The sequence below is a fragment of the Cebidichthys violaceus genome, unplaced genomic scaffold (assembly GCF_023349555.1).
Source record: "Cebidichthys violaceus isolate CVI_PGR_0920_01 unplaced genomic scaffold, fCebVio1.0.p SCAF_46, whole genome shotgun sequence".
Classification (NCBI taxonomy): Eukaryota; Metazoa; Chordata; class Actinopteri; order Perciformes; family Stichaeidae; genus Cebidichthys; species Cebidichthys violaceus.
In genome coordinates, this window is record NW_027176661.1 from 476,615 (window position 1) to 494,988 (window position 18,374).

Sequence of the window (18,374 nt, forward strand, 5' to 3'; positions counted from 1 at the left end):
GAAACCAAGTTGCTTTTTATTGTGTGCGTACTTATATTTTTTATTTAGTAATTTTACTCGTATTCATGTCATTCTTAATTATGTATTTTATTTGTAATAACTGAATTGAAGTCACATTCTGTTACAGAATCTAAACAAAAGTTGAATTAAAGTAGACTTTTACATGTCTGATAATTGAACAAATGGATCATCAGCAGGAAATAAGCTACAGGTGTGTCTGTTCACCCGCAGGCAAAAGGTAATGCTTCACTCAGCTGACACTCTGGAAAAGATACATGTTCAAAATGTTGGCGTTCGCCTCATTACGGATAATGGCGTGGTAACGGTTATCAGTATTGTGTCTTTGCACAGTTAAAAAAAGTTGCAGTTACCTTAGTAATCACTAATTGAACCCACCTGGCGAACACTCAAATGTGACCCAAACCAAACACACCCACGTTGTTTGTTGCACGCTGGGTCCGGCTATATGCTAGCATGCTAAAATGCTCATGTTGAATCAGTCCACTCAGGAAGGTTTCCTTTCAGTGAGATGTGTGGGGCTAAGTAAGTGGACTGGTTACATTATGATTTGCAAAGGAACGAGCTGAAAAGATGGACTTGAAGCAGACCGAGGAGGACTTTGTGGTGCACAAGAAGACTCACAGAAAGCCGGTTCAGACAGGTGAGTAAAATGGCACTTAGAACTGAGCACGAGGTGCGGCCGTATCTGCTGTGTGTGGAGTTTACGCTGTTTATACGGCCCCATTTTGTCTGCCTTGCTGATGTTTTATTCTGCTGTTGGTTCTTGAAGAAGTGTCTGGTTATTTTACTTCTGTGGTTTAAGGCTTGTTGCATGTCATTTTAGTTTAATTGTCTTGAGTTGCGTCTCTTTTGGTTAGTTTTTGTGGAGAGTATGGTTGTATGAACGGGCTGCAAAGTACTGTCAATGGAAATAATTGTTAGTTTGGACATGAGGGGCATTTTTAATTTTACAGTAGCATCATATTATCATCTAGTATTCTTTCCACCTTTGCTAATTAGTCTACAGCAGCAAAAGGCAGCCAGCATGTTTGCAGACTCTTACCTTCATTACAAATGAGGGCAGTCCATTTGAAATAATATATTTGGGAGACAAATGTGACCACAACCCTACTTCTGTTACGTTCCCCACGAAACAGCAATTGTGTTTGAAATATATCTATTTTCTCTGTGTAGAATAAATCAGGATTTGGAGTGCAAGAGAAGAACAGACAGAAACCAAATCAGCTGTATTCAATATTTCCGGGATATTGATGAACCAACAATATCCCGTACATCTGATAGGAGACAGTTTTGGGCAGTATTTTTCTAAGTATAACACTTCAGCCACATCTAGTCATATCATTTCTCACTCTAAGCAATAGCTCTCTCAGGTTTCTACTTGCAGGTTAAATGTTTCTTTTGAGGAACTCTTGAACTTCCAGCTGTTTTCAGAATCATTAGCCAGAGCCGAGTGACTCTTGAATGCCCTCGTCCTCGAGGGGGTAATGAACTACAAATGCTTCCCTACAGTGTTGGAAGGACAGTCCTACGTGTGTCTGCTGTTACTTTTAGGACAGCATTAGCTAAGTGGTGCATTTGGAACAAAGTCGCCCAACAACAGTGATGGAAACCAAATAGCCTACTGTATATATGTACACTTCAGAGGTACGGCTACTTTACTTCAGCTTTATTCTCTCTTAATGTTACTTTTATACACTGCATATATTCCACAGCTGTGATTAGTCGTTACTTTGGATTTGACATGCAGAACGTTTGATCAGCTCGTAAAATGTGATTCATTATTAAAGGCCTTGCTCTCAGACAGGCATTCATCGTCTACCTGGCTGATCAGGCCTGGTCAGGTTGAGTCATGCAAACCGCAAAGATATGCAAGAATTTAGAATATGTTGGCACACTGCATGTCCCGCAAAAAAACTTAACGGGAGAGAGAAAGAGACGGAGATGTCACACAAGCCCAGTCCGTCTAATCAGGAGAAAATAAGTAACAATACCTGTAAGAGACCATGAACCTATGAACTACCCGACGGTTCAGAAAATCCACTCATTTCATATATTAACAAACGCCCCGAAGTCACAATTTTGTTTTACTTGATAATGATGAGAGCACAACTTAATATCTTTTGCACACATGATAAAGTGTCATATTTTGCTTTTGAGAGGGGCCGTTCTGCATAATGAAGCTGCACATTTAGCCGATGACACTTCAGTGGATCTACTCAACTAGAATTTTAAATGCTGGACTTATAACAGAGTATTTTTTTTTTTATATTGTGCTATTGCTGCCTTTACTACAGCAAACGATTGGAGTACTTACGAGTGGACGTGTTTTGTTGAAATCCAGTTGAATGACAGCACTTTAAAGAGGAGTACTTTGCTACTGAAAACCTTACCGCCCTGGTCCCAGGAGACAGTATTTCACTTTGTTGTGCAGGAAAATGTAGCAGTGTTTTACTACTTGATTGTATCTACAGTATTTAACTGACCATTGCTACCGTTATTGGACTAAAGCTCTGGGTTCCGTTGTGAACACACTCCCTACCACTGTCGAACATAAGCCGGTATGATGTCCTTCACTTTTTGTTACCCTTATCAAGAATTGCATGGGATCATAGCGATGTCCGTAACAGATCAATTTATTGTCAACAATCACTGTTTTGGTATAGCGTACTTCAGCAAATGGAGTAAAGAAAACACAGATTAAAGTAAGGTCTAGCTAACAATCGCAATAAAAAGAAATAAATAGAAAAGAATCCGATTAAGGTCTAGTAATTCCATGTTCATATGAATACATAACATCTACAGTATAAGTTAATAAATTGAAGCTACTGTATAAATACATCACCAGCATGCACAATATTGTATTATGGAGAATATTGGAGCAGTTATCATCTTACACTGAAGAAACAGTATAATGGGCAAGTGCATCTCTTGACCAAGAAGAAACTGAAGACAAAGTCCACAAACCTCAGATCTGCTTTTAGAGCTTCCACTTAGCGTTGCATGTGCTCTGTTCACCAATCAAGTGTGTGGTTCCAGGGCCCGGTTCAGAGATCCTACGGGTTGTTATGGAGATCGTATAACTGGAGAATAAGGGTCGACTCGTGATGGTGTGTTCAATCACCACTTTTTTTTCCTTATTTTTTAAAGAATTTCCATTAATTTAATTTTGCAATCCGGATTTCCACGAATGAAATCGTGTTTTTTTTTTGTTCCTACAAGGAGCCAATAGTAGTTATAGTAACGACAATACTGACAATAAGAATTAGGTGTCCAAAAACTGTTAATTTATTAAACAAAGCACATCAGCACATGAGAGGGACAAGCTGCACTAAGTTTACTTTATGAATTTGTATTCTTTTTTTTAGTTACAGTATGACTGTGTGACTGAGCTGGACACATACCTGACACAAAGCAAAACAAAAACAATTCAGTTATTTTTTTTTAATGTCATCCTCAATAACCGAGACAACGTGCTTGTCACCCGACGATCATAGTGTGTTGCAACTAAAGATGTCCCAATGACGCCCCTATAAAAGCCCTTCTCCATCCCTGCAACCCGCTCTCTCGCTCACGTCTTTCTCTCTCGCTAAGCAAGGCCGTGACATTCAAGGTTACTCCGATTTTGTGGTTGCTCAAGCATCGAAACTCAACTTTCCGAATGCTCCTCCCCTCACCAAATACAATAAGACAGCTCAGCTTCATTTGCGCGATAAGACCAGTCTCTGCCAGTGTGAAGGCGTGTTTACCCAATCGTCACACTGTGATGAGTGACGTACCTCTTGCCTCTAAAGCGGGATTTTGGCAAACGCTGCAGAGGCTACCAAGGAGGGGGTTTCATTCTTTTTATTATTATTTTTTTAAATCCTAGGTTATCTCTCAAACTAAAATTGTCTTCCCTCTGTCAACTTTTTTTTTTTTTTTTTCACTTTTAATTTGTTGAAAAATAAAGAACAGCAGCCACGTTAGTACCATCGGCTGAATTGGCCGCCGTTGTTCCACCGCCTCCCCACCACTCTCCCTCCTTTTTTGTTTTTTAATTTCTAAGAACTTTTTAACTAATATTATTATTTTGTCATTTGTGAGCGCGCATGTTGTTGTTTTTTTGGCAGAATGAGGTTTTGGACTCTTAATTGTTGGCCTCTCCTCCCTCGTCATCCTGCTGGTCGCTCGTCCACAGCGTCAAGTTGTCTCGTAGCAGCTGCATGATCAGAGTGGAGTCTTTGTAGGAGTCCTCATTCAGGGTGTCCAGCTCGGCGATGGCGTCGTCGAAGGCGGTCTTTGCCAGGTGGCACGCCTGCTCCGGGGCGTTCTGGATCTCGTAGTAGAAGACGGAGTAGTTGAGAGCCAGGCCCAGGCGGATGGGATGGGTGGGCTGCATGTGCTCCTTGCTGATCTCGTGGGCCTCGCTGTACGACTTCTCGGAGGACTCCACCACCACGGCTCTCTTCTCCCCCGTAGCCACCTCGGCCAGGTAGCGGTAGTAGTCACCCTTCATCTTCAGGTAGAACACTTTGCTCTCGTGCTGAGTCTCGTTGCAGTTCTTGATCAGGAAGTTGTCGAGGAGGTTGAGCACGTCCTGGCAGACGGCCTCCAGCTCCTTCTCGATCTTTTCCCGGTAGGCGCGCACCATCTCGATCTTCTTCTCGTTACCGTCGGCGGATGTCTTCTGCTCAATGCTGGAGATGACGCGCCAGGACGAACGCCTCGCCCCAACCACGTTCTTGTAAGCCACGGAGAGCAGGTTCCTCTCCTCATTGGATAGTGCTTCGTTCAGCTCTGTCACCTAGAGAGAAAGAAAAAAAAATGCAGGCGTTGGCATGTCTTTTTGTAATCTGTTATCTTATCTATGTGAAGAGTTATGCAACCGTTGACAATGGGACAGTTATAAACTGTAACATGCTACAACGTATGACTAATCCTCTGTGCACATTGGACAGCATAAGCGAAGACATACAAAGCTACGATTCTGAACACTGTCACAAATGCCTCTAGACAAACTGTACAACTCCCAAGGCAACTGTCTCTGCAGGGTAAACCATGCCTCCATCCTCTGAGGGGACTCCTGATTGGCTGTCCGCAGCTCTGAAAGCTGGTTTTGTTTTGTTTGGACAGGCCTGTGTCTGGCTGGAGGATTTAATCCTTTATACCCAACTGGGACTGTGCAGCAGAGGCATCTTTACAGACCTTTTCTGAGTGTAAAGCCTGTTGTTACTTTCTTTTTCAGTTCCATGAGCACAGCAGAGCAGGGGGCCCCGGCCGATCATGTGGAACAGCTCTTCACAATGGCCATACTGAACGCTGTATCGGTCACCATAAAACTACATGTGCAACTGAAGGGATTTTACCGATTTTCTTTATGTATTTAGATAGGAAAATGTTTATTAATTTAAGCACTGTACCTTAATAGCAAAAGAAATGCTTCTGTTTTAGGGTAAACGAGTGCTTCTTAATAATTGTGCTTTGAGAATTTTAACATCAGCATGCTAACATATTAAAAATGACAATGCTAACTTGGGACAAAGTTAAAGATTCGACCTGACAATGGCGCTACATGAAATATTACAATTCATCCTGAGGGGGACTTGAATGTCTGTACTAAATGTCAAGGCAATCCAACCAATTGTACAGATATTTTACTCAAAACCACAAATGTCATCCTCATGGTTGCGATGGAGCAAAAGTGAGAGAATCATAAAAGTCATTAGGATACATCATCTGGGAACCATGAATGACTACTGATACAACATTTGGTGGCAAGAATAAGTGAACATGTTGACCTGCTGGTGGCACCAGATGAAAAGTCATGGAAAAACCCAAGTTATTAGGATTCACCCTCTGGGGAACATGAATGTCATGTATACAACTTCATAGCAATCCGTCCAATTGATATTTCTGTTTGGACCAAAGTGGACTGTTCAACAGACTGATATTACCATCCATAGAGGCCTGGCTAGCGTGGCTGAGAATAATAAAATTTGTCTAATTCTGTTACATTTTGGGTTTCTTCTCCAAAACACCCAGGTGGGGTAGCACTCTGCTGCTGCAGTGTATGAAAGACACGAACATGTCGCTAGGAACTCTTTAATCACACTGTAAGACAATTACTCCCCAGAGGTTATGCTGCATGATGGCGTTTGTGCAGCATGTGCGACACATGGCAGAGCCTCGGGGTAGGTCACGCTCAAGGACAGGACAGCTTAAACCTGTGACCTTCTGAGGTGCATCCTAGTCACGATAAACTAACAGCTGTGTCACTCTGCTTTGGTTAGACTCCAATAACACACAGCAGCTGCTAATCCCTGTTCCGGTTGCTACTACAGCCTATTGAGACAAAGCGTATGACTACTTGCAATCAAAGCCACAGTTCTATTCAACAGAACTGACCGTCTTTAATGAGATTAACGTAAAAGGGAGGGAGCGGAGACCAAAGACCAATCAGTGATGCAATCTCCTGTTTCCATGGCGACTGCAAAATCTGCTTTGTTTGTGAGAGCCATTTCTATCTCTGCTGGAGACGCTGGCCACAAGCTGCTAATGGCAAGGATGCTGACAGGGCTGATGGTATGGAGACCGCTGCAGCACTCTGTGGGTGGGTATAAGTGCAAACAAGCCATTTCATATCTCACACTTTTCAGCCAACTCTTACACTGGAAGTCGGCCACAGCGACGCTCACAGCCTGCGTATGAAACGTGAGAGAACTCCAAAAACCACAAGCAACCTTTTCACCTCAATCATGTTTCGACCTTGCAAGTGGCATGCAGGGCCTGAGGATGATGAAGGCAGTCGCCTGGTCTGTCCGCCAAATGTTTCGAGCACATTCATGCTGCCCAGAGGATGAGCCAATTCCCTTTTGAACAGTCCATGAGCTTTCCTCACCTCCGTCGGGTCAAAATGTCCACTCCGTAGCTTAAAATACAAAAAACAGTTCTGTACAGACATCCAGGATCCCCAGAGGATGAATCCTTTGGGCTTGGGGATTGCCCTGACTTTTTCCTCTATTGCCACCATGAGGTTGACATTTTGTAAAATATCTTGTCGTCTACTGGATGGATTGCCCTAAGATTTGGCGCACATATTCAAGGGTAAATTCCTTTAGTGCCACCAACACATCTTAATAACTATTTGGTATATTGAAGTTAACTTTGGTAAAGATAATCATGGGTCCCACAACTGACTTTGGTGATCTCTTATCCTTTCCTCTGGCACATCCACAAGGTTTGGTTTTGAGTGAAATATCTTGATAACTATTGAATGGATTGCAGTGAAATCAACTACAGATATTTGAGGTCCGAAGAGGTGAAATTCTACTGGCTTTGGTGATCCCTTGACTTTTAATCTAGGTCCATCTGGTCAAGATTTCAATTTGTTCAATACTCAGTTTAAATACCTGCAACACTACATTCCATCAGTCTTAGCTGTACTTTGTGTAAGGTGCTAATTAGCAAGCGTTGGCATGCTGAACTAAGATTGTGAACCTAGTAAATATTACCTGCTGAACATCAAAACGCGAGCATGTTGGAATAAATGAACATCTACCTCAAAGCATCGTGCCAAAGTACGTCACGGAGCTGCTAGCATGGCTTTAGACTCTAGAACCCTCTTCAATATGGGATTTATTTTAAAGCCAATTCTAGTACACGTGCTTGTCTCAAAATCTTAAAGGCAGATTACCATGACATTTACTAAAGAAACCCAACGTCCCACAGCATTTCTACCTACTTCAGGCATTGCCTCTGGTGCCACCCTAAGTCCAAATTGTCAGCTTGGTCCAAAAGGACACTAGTGGACAGATTACCAGGGGACTTTAAGTAGAGTTGCATGTTCCCCACAGGAAACACCCCTTTGAATTAGGATATTCCATAAATTGTTCTATAGTGTTGTTCCAACAACCAAACATGCTTCATGTTCCTTACTTTGCATTGTAATGAACAGTATAGCCTCTAGAGGGCCACTTGCAGTACCGTTGACTTTAGTTCCTCACTAAGGAGTGCTTCTCATCAGACATTGTAAAAATGTACAATGTCATAAACAAAATGACCTCTGTACTGAAAGGGTAGAAGACATGCAAACAATGGCATCCATTGCGTAATGATCCCCCCCATTACTCATTGCTGAAGCACAGCCTCTTCTCTATGCCTTAGCCCATTAAATTACAATTAGTGCAAACAAGTATCTGACCTCCAGCAGAGTAGGTCAGCGCCGGAGCAACGGAGAGGCCAGAAAAAACAGGCCTAAACAACACATCTGTAAAAACATGGATGCCTTTGTTTCAGAAGGCTGCGGGGCGAGCAGAAAGCCCTGACGGAAGCTGCGGTGCGGCTGATGACAATGGAGCTCTGTCTACCCATAAAGCTCATCAATCGCGTCGGCTCTCTCGTGACTCATCCTTGCACGAGGCAGTCAAACTTCCAAACAGCTGAGTGTTAATACAAACAAAGGGCCAGGTAGGACAATCAATAACTTTCTTTGACAGATCTCTGCATGACCATTAATATCCACAGGAGATACTGTAAGAGCTGCGAGAGTAAGGGGATAGCCGGGCCTAAGTAGAGGCTGGGTTAGACCTCAACGCCCACCGCCTTTCATTTCCATTTAATGGATTACAATTCCCATAATGAAGGCTTGCCACAGTCCCACAGCTCCCCGTTTTTCTCCCCATTCCACGCTTTCCTTCTGTCTTTTCCTTGCTGTATTTGCCCTCGCTCCCCTAACCTGATGTGACAACCCCCCTCCACCGACCCTCTCTCAGGCGGCCAAGCACAAAGGCACTGGGGACTACCTGACGTCACTGGCGGTGTGAATAGGGCTGGAGCCTCGGTGCTGAAAAAAAAAGGGGGATGCAAGGCCGTGTGTGCGTGTGTCTTTAGTCATGGTGCTGGAGAGGGAGCTTCAAGTAGCGCGTCGTTGCTACGCTACCACATATGACCGTAGCTTTTGTGCGTATCCGATAATAAGAATAAAGGGTTGATCGCTCAAAAGGAATGAGGAAGATGTGCAGACCTAATTAGATTATGAGAGTGGTCAAACATTAGTTAATGCAAGCCTCTCTGGTAGTACTCTGCTGTCATTAAAACAGACAGAACAGGCAATATACAACAGAAAACAGGCTGTTCAGCCCACATTTTTTCCTGCTTTGCTGTTGTCCAAGGCTCTGCCTTAGGTCAGATGAGGGTTAAGATAGCACCACCCATTTCACTTCTGTGACAGCACAAACGTTATTAATGTTTACCTGTTACATAATTACCACTAAGTCACATCAATAAATAACTTCCAGATCACAGCTCAGAGGCCCTGCAAACTCATTGGCTGGTGGTGTTACGAACGATGACCGCACCGAGATTATTGTGTAATTGCATTACTAATAATTGGTCATAGACTGGCTCAGGGGCAGAGGATGACGTTTCACACTGGTTTGTTTATCGGGTTGGTCCATCTCCTAGCTATTCCCATCCTGTCAAAATCACTCTTTTCGCACTTTCTGGGTCTGTAATAATCCTGTAAACTCGTTCAGGGGGCACAAAATCCCAAACAAATAACCCAAAGCAATAAGGCAACAACTTCCAAGCATTGTACTACGAACATGAAATGTGGTGTCGAGTGACATTTCACTCCATGACCTAAGGAGACGAAACACCATAAACGCAAGAACCTAGCCAAAATTTAAAAGGGGGAGACATTTAAAACTGATCTGGTTCTCTTTAAACCCACTCTCAGGATGGTAGAACTAAGTCCTTCATGGAATGGGACATTGCAAAGTGCTCGTCTCCATATGAGACGATCAGTGGATACTAGATAATAGCTGAAACTGCTGTTGTGTTTCCTCTGATCTGCAATACAACACCCAAAAGACATGTGAACATTCTGAAAGGCAGATGTTTTCACATTCCACACTGGGGATGCATACTCTCCACTTATTCCTTTTCTTTTGCTTTCCTTCTTCTCGTATGAACTGTATCACAACTGCAAGTGAGGGTCGACGTGCCTTCCGATGCCGCCAGTAATTACATCCCTCCCTGTACTCGTTGACAGTGACTAAGCAAAAGGAAAAAAGTAGACATCACGGCAACTGAATGATGCTGCGAGGCAATAACGTACTGCTGTGGGGAATATCGCTCGGTTCAATTCCGCACATTCTGCTGCAAATGCAAGTAAGATGTTGTGAAGCGGACCTGATTGTAGAGCGTGTAGGTGGGTGAGGTTGGGCTCTCTCGTAGCGCCTTTGTGACTCAGCGCTGATTCAAGACTCACTTCGGGACATCTTGAAGTGTCCTGAGATGACATTGGCTGCATTCATAATTGGACTGAGGTTTACGGGGAAGTAGACATTTGATACTTCCTACAGCCCTCTGGACAAAAGGATGAACTGGTTGACAGGGAAAAGGTGACTGAGAGAAGGATGTCTTCTAGCACACTGATTGTAGCAATCTGTATCTAAAATTAAGCTAATCATAGGTGTCTATTTAAATAACAGTCTTCCACTCACAACAGTGGCGCATTTTAAGACAATAAACCTGATTTGGTGTAGAGGATATCTCCCACAAGATGCACCATCCCACTCACACCCACTCCTATGGAGATTCAGATCACTCCCACATCACGCAGCACTGTTTTCTACTGAAAATGTAAGACACTGGTAGCCCGTGGAGTTTGATTTAAGCAGTGAGAATTAAAAGTGGATAATAAAAAAATTGTAAAAAAAATTCTGGAACAAGCCCCCGTTTCTCTTTCAGCTTATGTTGTTTCCCATAGCAACAGATGAATCAGATGCTGAAGTGTCAGACTTCAAAAGTGGCAGTGATGGCGCTCAGTCAAGTGTAACGGCCTCCACAAGAAACCGAAATGCCATTTGGTTTCATAATTTGGGAGCACACAGTTACTGCTTTGTACAATATGTGGAGTCCAACAACAGTCGTATTTTCATATATTAGATTTTTTTGCACTCCCACTCAGGCCCACCTGCAACTGAGCAGGTATATTATGCAGCCATTTGTGTTGGGTCACTCCCTACTGGTACAGATACAGAGCGTGTGGCCAACCCTGTATCTGTGATAAATGTATGGAAAACCCAACACTTTAACAAAAGTCTCAAATTATTATTTATCTTTAAAATGATCATATTGGAGGCAGTCGGATATTCTGCTATTTTGTTTCATCCCTGAGATTTACATCCACGTGTTTTTTATCCAATGCAGTAAATACTACTCAGTCGGTACATATTAAACATGCATTCACTGTACATCCAGCAGCTGCAGCACAATGTATCTGTTAACGCATTGCACGGACTTCCATGAGAGAATAATGCATCCAGTTCATTAAGACGGACAGAAGCCTTGGCTCTCTGTGCCTGGCACTTCCTGAGACGCTCTCCAAATGAGATGCGTGAATGAATGTGTGCGTGTCTATACGTATAAAGTTACTTTGAATATTTATGTATGACCTGGCTAGTTTAATGGAGTGGAATGTTAATAAAATGAGACGTGGAGAGAAAATTAACTTCAAACTTAACCCCTGTTGTGTAGTTAGTTGACGTAATCGAAGTCTGTCATTTGTATTGAGCTACAGTTGCAAACTCTGAACGACTCTCAGGGATTATCTTGTGAAAGCGGTCTCAAATGAATCGGGTCAAATGTTTAATAAAGCATTTTTTCCCGGGTTTGTATGGAAAGGAGTTTGAGCGTCATGTGACTTGCAAACTGGCAGCGTTCGATTTTTCTGCTTTGATAAGCTTGACAGAATACTCTAACTTGATATTTAAAGATTTTTTGGTGATGAATTTGATATTCAGAGCACTAAAATAGTAGCAAGCAACCGTTAGCTATGTAAAGATATATTAGAGTAATGTCTACTAACGGCTAGCTAACGGCCGTCGCTCTGCACTGCTCTCATTTAGCGGTTACAGCTGATAACGCCCGACCTCCAGTTCCCCCTCAGTTTAACACTGTCGGCACTGTTGGCGCTGTTTACAGCTAACGTTTTATCAACGTTAGCTGCGAGCCGCCAGTTAAGGCGTCGCCATGTTGAGAGGTAATCGACATGATGTTGCGTTTTTTCATTCCTCGAATGAAGAAGCACTGCTAGTTGCAAGGTAAACTAAATAAAAAAACTAAAAGTCACAAAAATTCTAAATATGACGGTGACACACAACGGAAACTATCATTATTAAAATATGTATTTAGCAGATTACAATTTGGCTGGAGAAAATTGCTTGAAAAAACTACATTTCAATAAATCTTATTTTATCAGTATAACAAAAACTACATGTTTCTGATTTGTATGAAAATGAGAGGAAAGCAATGGCTCATTAAAAAATCTCAAATGCTTCAAATAAAATACGTAGAGTTTATAGTGAATAAGCTGCACTGCTATATTGTCTACTAAATGCATTTATTACATCAAAGCTGGTGTATTGATTTAGATGTATTGCTGTGAGTCAGCCATGAATGAATCTCTACTAAATCAAAGGAGTGAGGCACCATGCACATGCGGCTACTGTGCATAGCTAATGAAACTATTACATCATACTATAATTCTGACATTGTACTATTCACGGTAACTTTTGAAAATTACCCCAAAAATATAAATTCCTCATCAGTGGTCAATTGCATGTTCTGGACCCTAGACCGATTTTTAGGCCCTCAGCTCGAAAATAGCATACCCATACAATAATGAGTGTAGCGTTGCAACTGTAAGGGCTATTTTAATACTTTTGGTATTAAAATAACCCTAACACTTGTGAGATGTGTTGATATGTGTAAATATCAGTATATATGTTACTGGTTAAGAGTAGATTAAGATGGCACACAGCACAAATTGAAAATTCTAATTTTCAAATGGGAAAAAAAAGCAATTTCAGGATATTTCTTTATTAGAAATCATATAGGTCCAAGCTTTCCAGCTCTCCCAGATCATATAACTATATGTTGAGGGTCTCTAAACAAATTTTTACTTTGATAAAGTGAAGCTTTATCTAGTACATCTTGATCTAGTACGGAGAACTCAAACGAGGTCAACCAAAATGTAATTTTGTTCCAGCTGTTTCATTGTAATTTTATATACTATATAATTATATATTTCACTTCTTTTATCACTAATAGTGTTCAATCTATCCATATGCAGCAGTTTGGCATCATTTTGAGAGCCTGGATCCTCTCTGAGACTGTTAATGTTTGTCATCCATGGGATTTTATCGTCTGAATTCAAGTTTTTTTTATCCTCCAGGGCCTTTCAGCCTGTGTGAAGGGCCGATTTGACCCAATGAACGTTCCATAGACGCGTCACAGCCTGCTCTGTTGAAACAACCTAACGTGACTTTGAATGACAGAATCCGTTAGCCAATCATAAAATAAAAACTACCCGAGTGTCAAATTTCTCAAATCTGATTTGCTGAGACGTATAACCCTGCCCCTTCCGCTAGCAGGCACACGAGGCACACGACGGCAGCGCCAGCTTTGAATCCACACAGAGGATGATGAGCTTAACAGATAGATAGTAAACATGAACGGATTCATTTTTTTTTTTTGCTGCAGAACATCTCAAAGTAAGGAGCTGGTTTATGATGTGATCGATTATGCGGATTATGATGATGGCTTTGTTTTATAAGTAAAACTGCGAGGCTGTGTCGTAGCGGAATGTGAAAAAATGGCTGCGACCGTCTGGTCGCTAGCGATCTCCGGAGCTAACGGGTGTTGGCATTGAATTAATTTTTCAAAACGTGTACAAACAGCTGTGATGACTTTGTAGCGCAGGAGCTGCAGTTTGAGCAGGTATGCGGCATCATTATATTCGTTACTGATGAGTGCACGTTATGAGTGGATTTATTTTTGGATGCATGCATTGCCCCCGCCGGTGGGGGCGCTCGGGCCAGATTGGTTAATAAGTGCAGGCTTTTTGTATATATACAGTATTACTATAAAATACAGTAGCAAATTACTGCAATATACTGTACAGTACTTTTTATTAAATCACAGGGGCCCAAAACTCATTATTTGATCAATTTCTTTGGCTTTTAACATGCCCTTTGAATAATTTGAACAACTCAAAACCTCGCTTTCTGTTCATGTGGCTTTTTCGTCGAGAAGTCCAGGATCTCAACTTAATTTTCTGACTCTTGGTCCAAGGCTAATGGGCCCGCTAGATACGCACACCTCGCCATTTGTGTGCTCTTTAGATTTAGGGAGGATCCACAGAACAACAGCACTAGGTCTGCCTTTCTGATTGGTCGCTGATCGCTCGTATCCGTCCCCAACAGACAAGAGGACGAGCAGGATTTACGGCTGCTCTAAAAACCTGTGACATAGCTTTTAACAGATGAGTTTGGAAAGACACGGGAGGCCTGATAACGACTCTCTGCCAGGACATTATTGTCTGATGTAAAAATTCTGACTTTTCTATTATTTAAGCTCTAACGGCAGTTGATCGACACCATCGTTCATTTGGGTCGGGCCTCGTTCCTGAGTGTACAGTCCTCCAGAGGGCAGGTGCAGCCTCGTGTTCTGTAAGGCCCGACTATCTGGCTCCGTTGCTGTCCGGGTGCGGGTTGCCATGTCTGCAGTGGCAAGGGATTCCCCATCGAAGGATGGGCGAGGCAGCAGACACACCCCGCTGCCTGGGTGCTGCAGAGAGACTAGCTGGGTGTGGTCTCTCTCTCTCTCTCTCTCTCTCTCTCTCTCTCTCTCTCTCTCTCTCTCTCTCTCTCTCTCTCTCTCTCTCGGGAAGTGAGAGAGAGAGAGGGCATTAACACCACAGCCTGGTCATAGACAGTGACACGCAGCGTGGCCTTTAACCACGCCGGCAACTTACTTGTTGACCCATGGGAGTTGAAGCTGATGTGGTAAAAAATGTTTTAAAAAGTTCCACTAATCCTTTTGCTACTCAACACAACCACTGGCCTGTACTGCTTGGGCTCACATGCTGAAGCTACTGCTGGCAGGACTGGCCCTGTTAATAAAAGCAAACTGATGCAATAATGATCATTATGGAGGAAACTTATGGAAATATGACACCAAGTACTAGCCTCTAGTAAAAATACATAATGGCTACAAGAAGTAGTTTATTATCACTAATAAGTCCCTATTGGTAACCATAGACGCAACATGAAGTCCTACACAGACATGACGCACAACATACTTTGACTTTCCCTGCCAATGTGTCCCTTCCTCCATGATCTCATTGTCCAGACAGTTACTGACACAGAGAGAAAAAAAACGCTGCCTATATGAAATGGTGCACTACGGGTGGGCCTACTGCTGCATCTTTGCCAGATGCTGCAGCACGCCTCTGTGTGGAGGGAACCTGCCGTAAGAGAGGCCGAGGACGCACGGGGATGCGGCTGCTACACGGCACCGATTGGTACGGGGCAGCCCGTCATGCTACGGTTAAGCAGACCCCCCCCCCCTCCCCCCTAAAAAAAAAGACAGTTTGCTGCAATATGACATCCACAGAGGTTTCTGGAGACGCCGCCCGTCCACCGACACCCACGTCCGTAAAAAGGTGGACGCTTCGCGTTTTTTTGTGCGCCCGCTTCTGCGCAAATCGATTGCGATCAACCTTCAGCCAACATTGCTCTTCCCAATGCGCCAAAATGAGTGCCAATAGGGGGGAGAGGGGGGAGACACACATGCCTGCTCGTTGCACCTTACACATCGAGCTAAAGAAAAGTGTTGTATCACACTCAGTCGACGGCTCGTTATTTCTCAGCATCATGCCAAACCGGAACCCGACACAGGCTACCATGTCTCCTCTCATCACCGTGGTACCACCTAGCTCGCCCTCTGCTCCGCCAGTATGCGCATCTTTCGACGGGGCTCATTTTGATACTCCTTCGCTACCAAGCCAATATTTGACCCAAACGGACGGTTGAATCACGTCTCGTCGTCATCAATGTGCTTTATTTCTGCCGGTTCTTTTTTTTTTTTTTTTTTTTTAATTTACAACCGAACAGCCCAGCTCGGTGAAAGGCACCGCCCCAAGATCAAACAGTCCGCATTTCAAACCACAATCCACCGCAGCACACCGCCGATAACCCCACACACGCACACACACACACACACACACACACACACACACACACACACACACACACACACACACACACACACACTGCAAAATGCTGATTTCACTTGAACCTCGTCATGTCATGACTTTCACTAGAACCTCTGAGATGTGCGGTAACGGGTCACAAATGGTGAGCAAAGGCTTCGCGGGCCTCGCAGTGCTGTTCAATAATTATGTTTCCCAAATCTTACTACAGCAGCACGCGATCCTGCCCGCGAAGACGTCTTTCTCCTAAACGTATTCTTTAATCATAACTTTCATACACCAGTTTCGCGTCTCTTACTCGCTTAAGTCAAATATGCGCTCTGACACAGAGGCTCGGTCCCTTTGGCTGCGTATTGCTGCCTTAATGCTATGTTAGCTAGCTGTCACACATTCCTCACACACACACATACACACACACATATATGAAGATAATTATATGTATATATCTTCTTTAAATGCCCCCAAAGAACGGGTCGTAACAGAGGAAACCTACTTACCGATTTCATGGCTGCTGCCATATCATCATACCTCTCCGCCTGTTCGGCCAGCCTGGCTTTCTGCACCAGTTGCTCGCGGTCTACCATTTTTCTACAGTTTTTCGCTCGTCGCGTGTGTTTCGGAGCTTAAAGAAACCGTAATGTGACTGTTTGTAGTGCAGAGTTGCGGCGCCGGGCTCCTTCTCGCTGCAGCTGCTGCCTGCTGTCTGTGCGGCTGCCGACGGGACACCACCCCTCCCCCCTCCGAGCACTTTCCCTCGGTTTGTGTCACCACCCCAAAAAGGCGTGTCCTCACCGGAGTGATGTAACGACCCTGGCAGTCCGGAGAGAATGACAGCACGGCCTATTGCCCCCACAGTCCAGCAATGCACACTTCACATATCCTAGGAAATGGAAGGTATTTTTTTATTTTTAATAAAACGTTAGCATATATTGTAGTGGATTATTCTATCACACTCACAGGCCAAATGAGTATATCTGGGCAGCCAGCTCCTGGGGCCCACACCCCTATGGGGCGCTCCAAGGGCCTGGTTTGACTTCAGGAGCATGCACTACTGAAGCACCAACCGATATGCTAATGATCCTGTATTGAAGAGGGGCCTTGTGTCAAAAATCTGGCCTTCTTCATTTCAGCTGGTAACAATGTCAACGCTGTTGATATTCCTTAAACACAGCCTTAAGGAATGGCTGGCTGCCAATCAGGTGTGCAAGCATTGATGTACTGTCTGTCCTGTCTGCTTGTTTTGCCTATATGTGCATTTGTCTTGTTCACTGTTGCTATTTTCCATTTTTGATGTGTGTTATGTGTCTCAGTGTTATATATGTGCTTGTACTGTAGGTGGATTTGTTCTGTTCTGCTCTGCTCTAGTGTTGTACACTTTTTTTTTTGCTTATATGTGTATTGGTTTTGTCTATACGTTACTGTCTATCTATGAATTTTAATTCCATTTTATTTGAAATTTTGTAATTTTTAGGCAGCCTTCGAACATCTGCCCGGGGACAGCAGATGAAAACTAGCCTCTCTGGCTAACTCTGGCTCACTTACAGTTTCACTGTTGATTGGTGTGCATTGTTCCTGCAAAATAAATAAATAAATTTGCGAGTCATTACATCCGCAGACATTAGGCTTGTAATGTCGCAGCATTGGAATACTGGAGGGGTCAACAGGAGCCCAGTGGCTTATTTCTACCCAAGGGCCCCTCACGTAAGCGTACTGAAATAAAACTACACATTATGGCACAAGATCATATTCTCACAATATCTCCAAGGAGATGAGCAAATGTTTGTTTTTTTTAAATAGAGAATGTGAAACTTGAAGCGCAAGTGCAAGTCCCGTAGCTTTTTGTTTAAAATGTAAGTAACGGGTAATATTTAAATCATTATTTACTTATTATTTCTATGATAATGATTATAGTCAATGAGACAGATTTGCTGTCCTCAGGTCTGATTGGCTGAGTCACCTTTCAAAGCCTGCTAATAAAGAAAAGACATGCCCGTGACCACAGAGCAGTTCATATCTTGTGTTTGACAAGACTACAATCGTGTTGCTTGGCAGAGGAGAAGCATAACAACGAGCCAAATAACATTTCAAAGATTTAGAATGAATTAATGGGTGCACTCATTTAAATCATGGAGAAATAATGCTGAATTTGAATTATTGATATAAAATCACTTTACTAGCATTTGTTCTCAAGCAATATAAGTTGTTTTTTGTTACCATGGATATGCCATTGGTGGTAATTCGTAGTGATTACGTATGAAGCAAGCTCATAACGCTGACATGCTGAGTCATTTCATCATGAGTCATCAAACACGCC

The 18,374-nt window shown here is 43.1% G+C and overlaps 1 protein-coding gene across 1 annotated transcript; it reads right to left on the bottom strand.

Annotated features, from left to right (window-relative positions):
- Positions 1–2,636: 2,636 nt before the first annotated feature.
- ywhag1 (3-monooxygenase/tryptophan 5-monooxygenase activation protein, gamma polypeptide 1) lies at positions 2,637–16,795 on the bottom strand. The gene is made up of 2 exons (XM_068729402.1): positions 16,558–16,795; positions 2,637–4,804 (listed from the first exon to the last, which is right to left on the bottom strand). The coding sequence occupies exons 1-2, from the start codon at positions 16,642–16,644 to the stop codon at positions 4,148–4,150; spliced, it is 744 nt and encodes a 247-aa protein (XP_068585503.1). The 5' UTR covers positions 16,645–16,795; the 3' UTR covers positions 2,637–4,147.
- Positions 16,796–18,374: the final 1,579 nt, after the last annotated feature.

Coding starts and splice junctions, on each gene's coding strand:
- ywhag1 (XM_068729402.1), bottom strand. CDS start 16,644: ATGGTAGACCGCGAGCAACTGGTGCAGAAAGCCAGGCTGGCCGAACAG. Junction 4,805..16,557: donor TGGCAGCAGCCATGAAATCG/GTAAGTAGGTTT, acceptor CTTTCTCTCTAG/GTGACAGAGCTGAACGAAGC.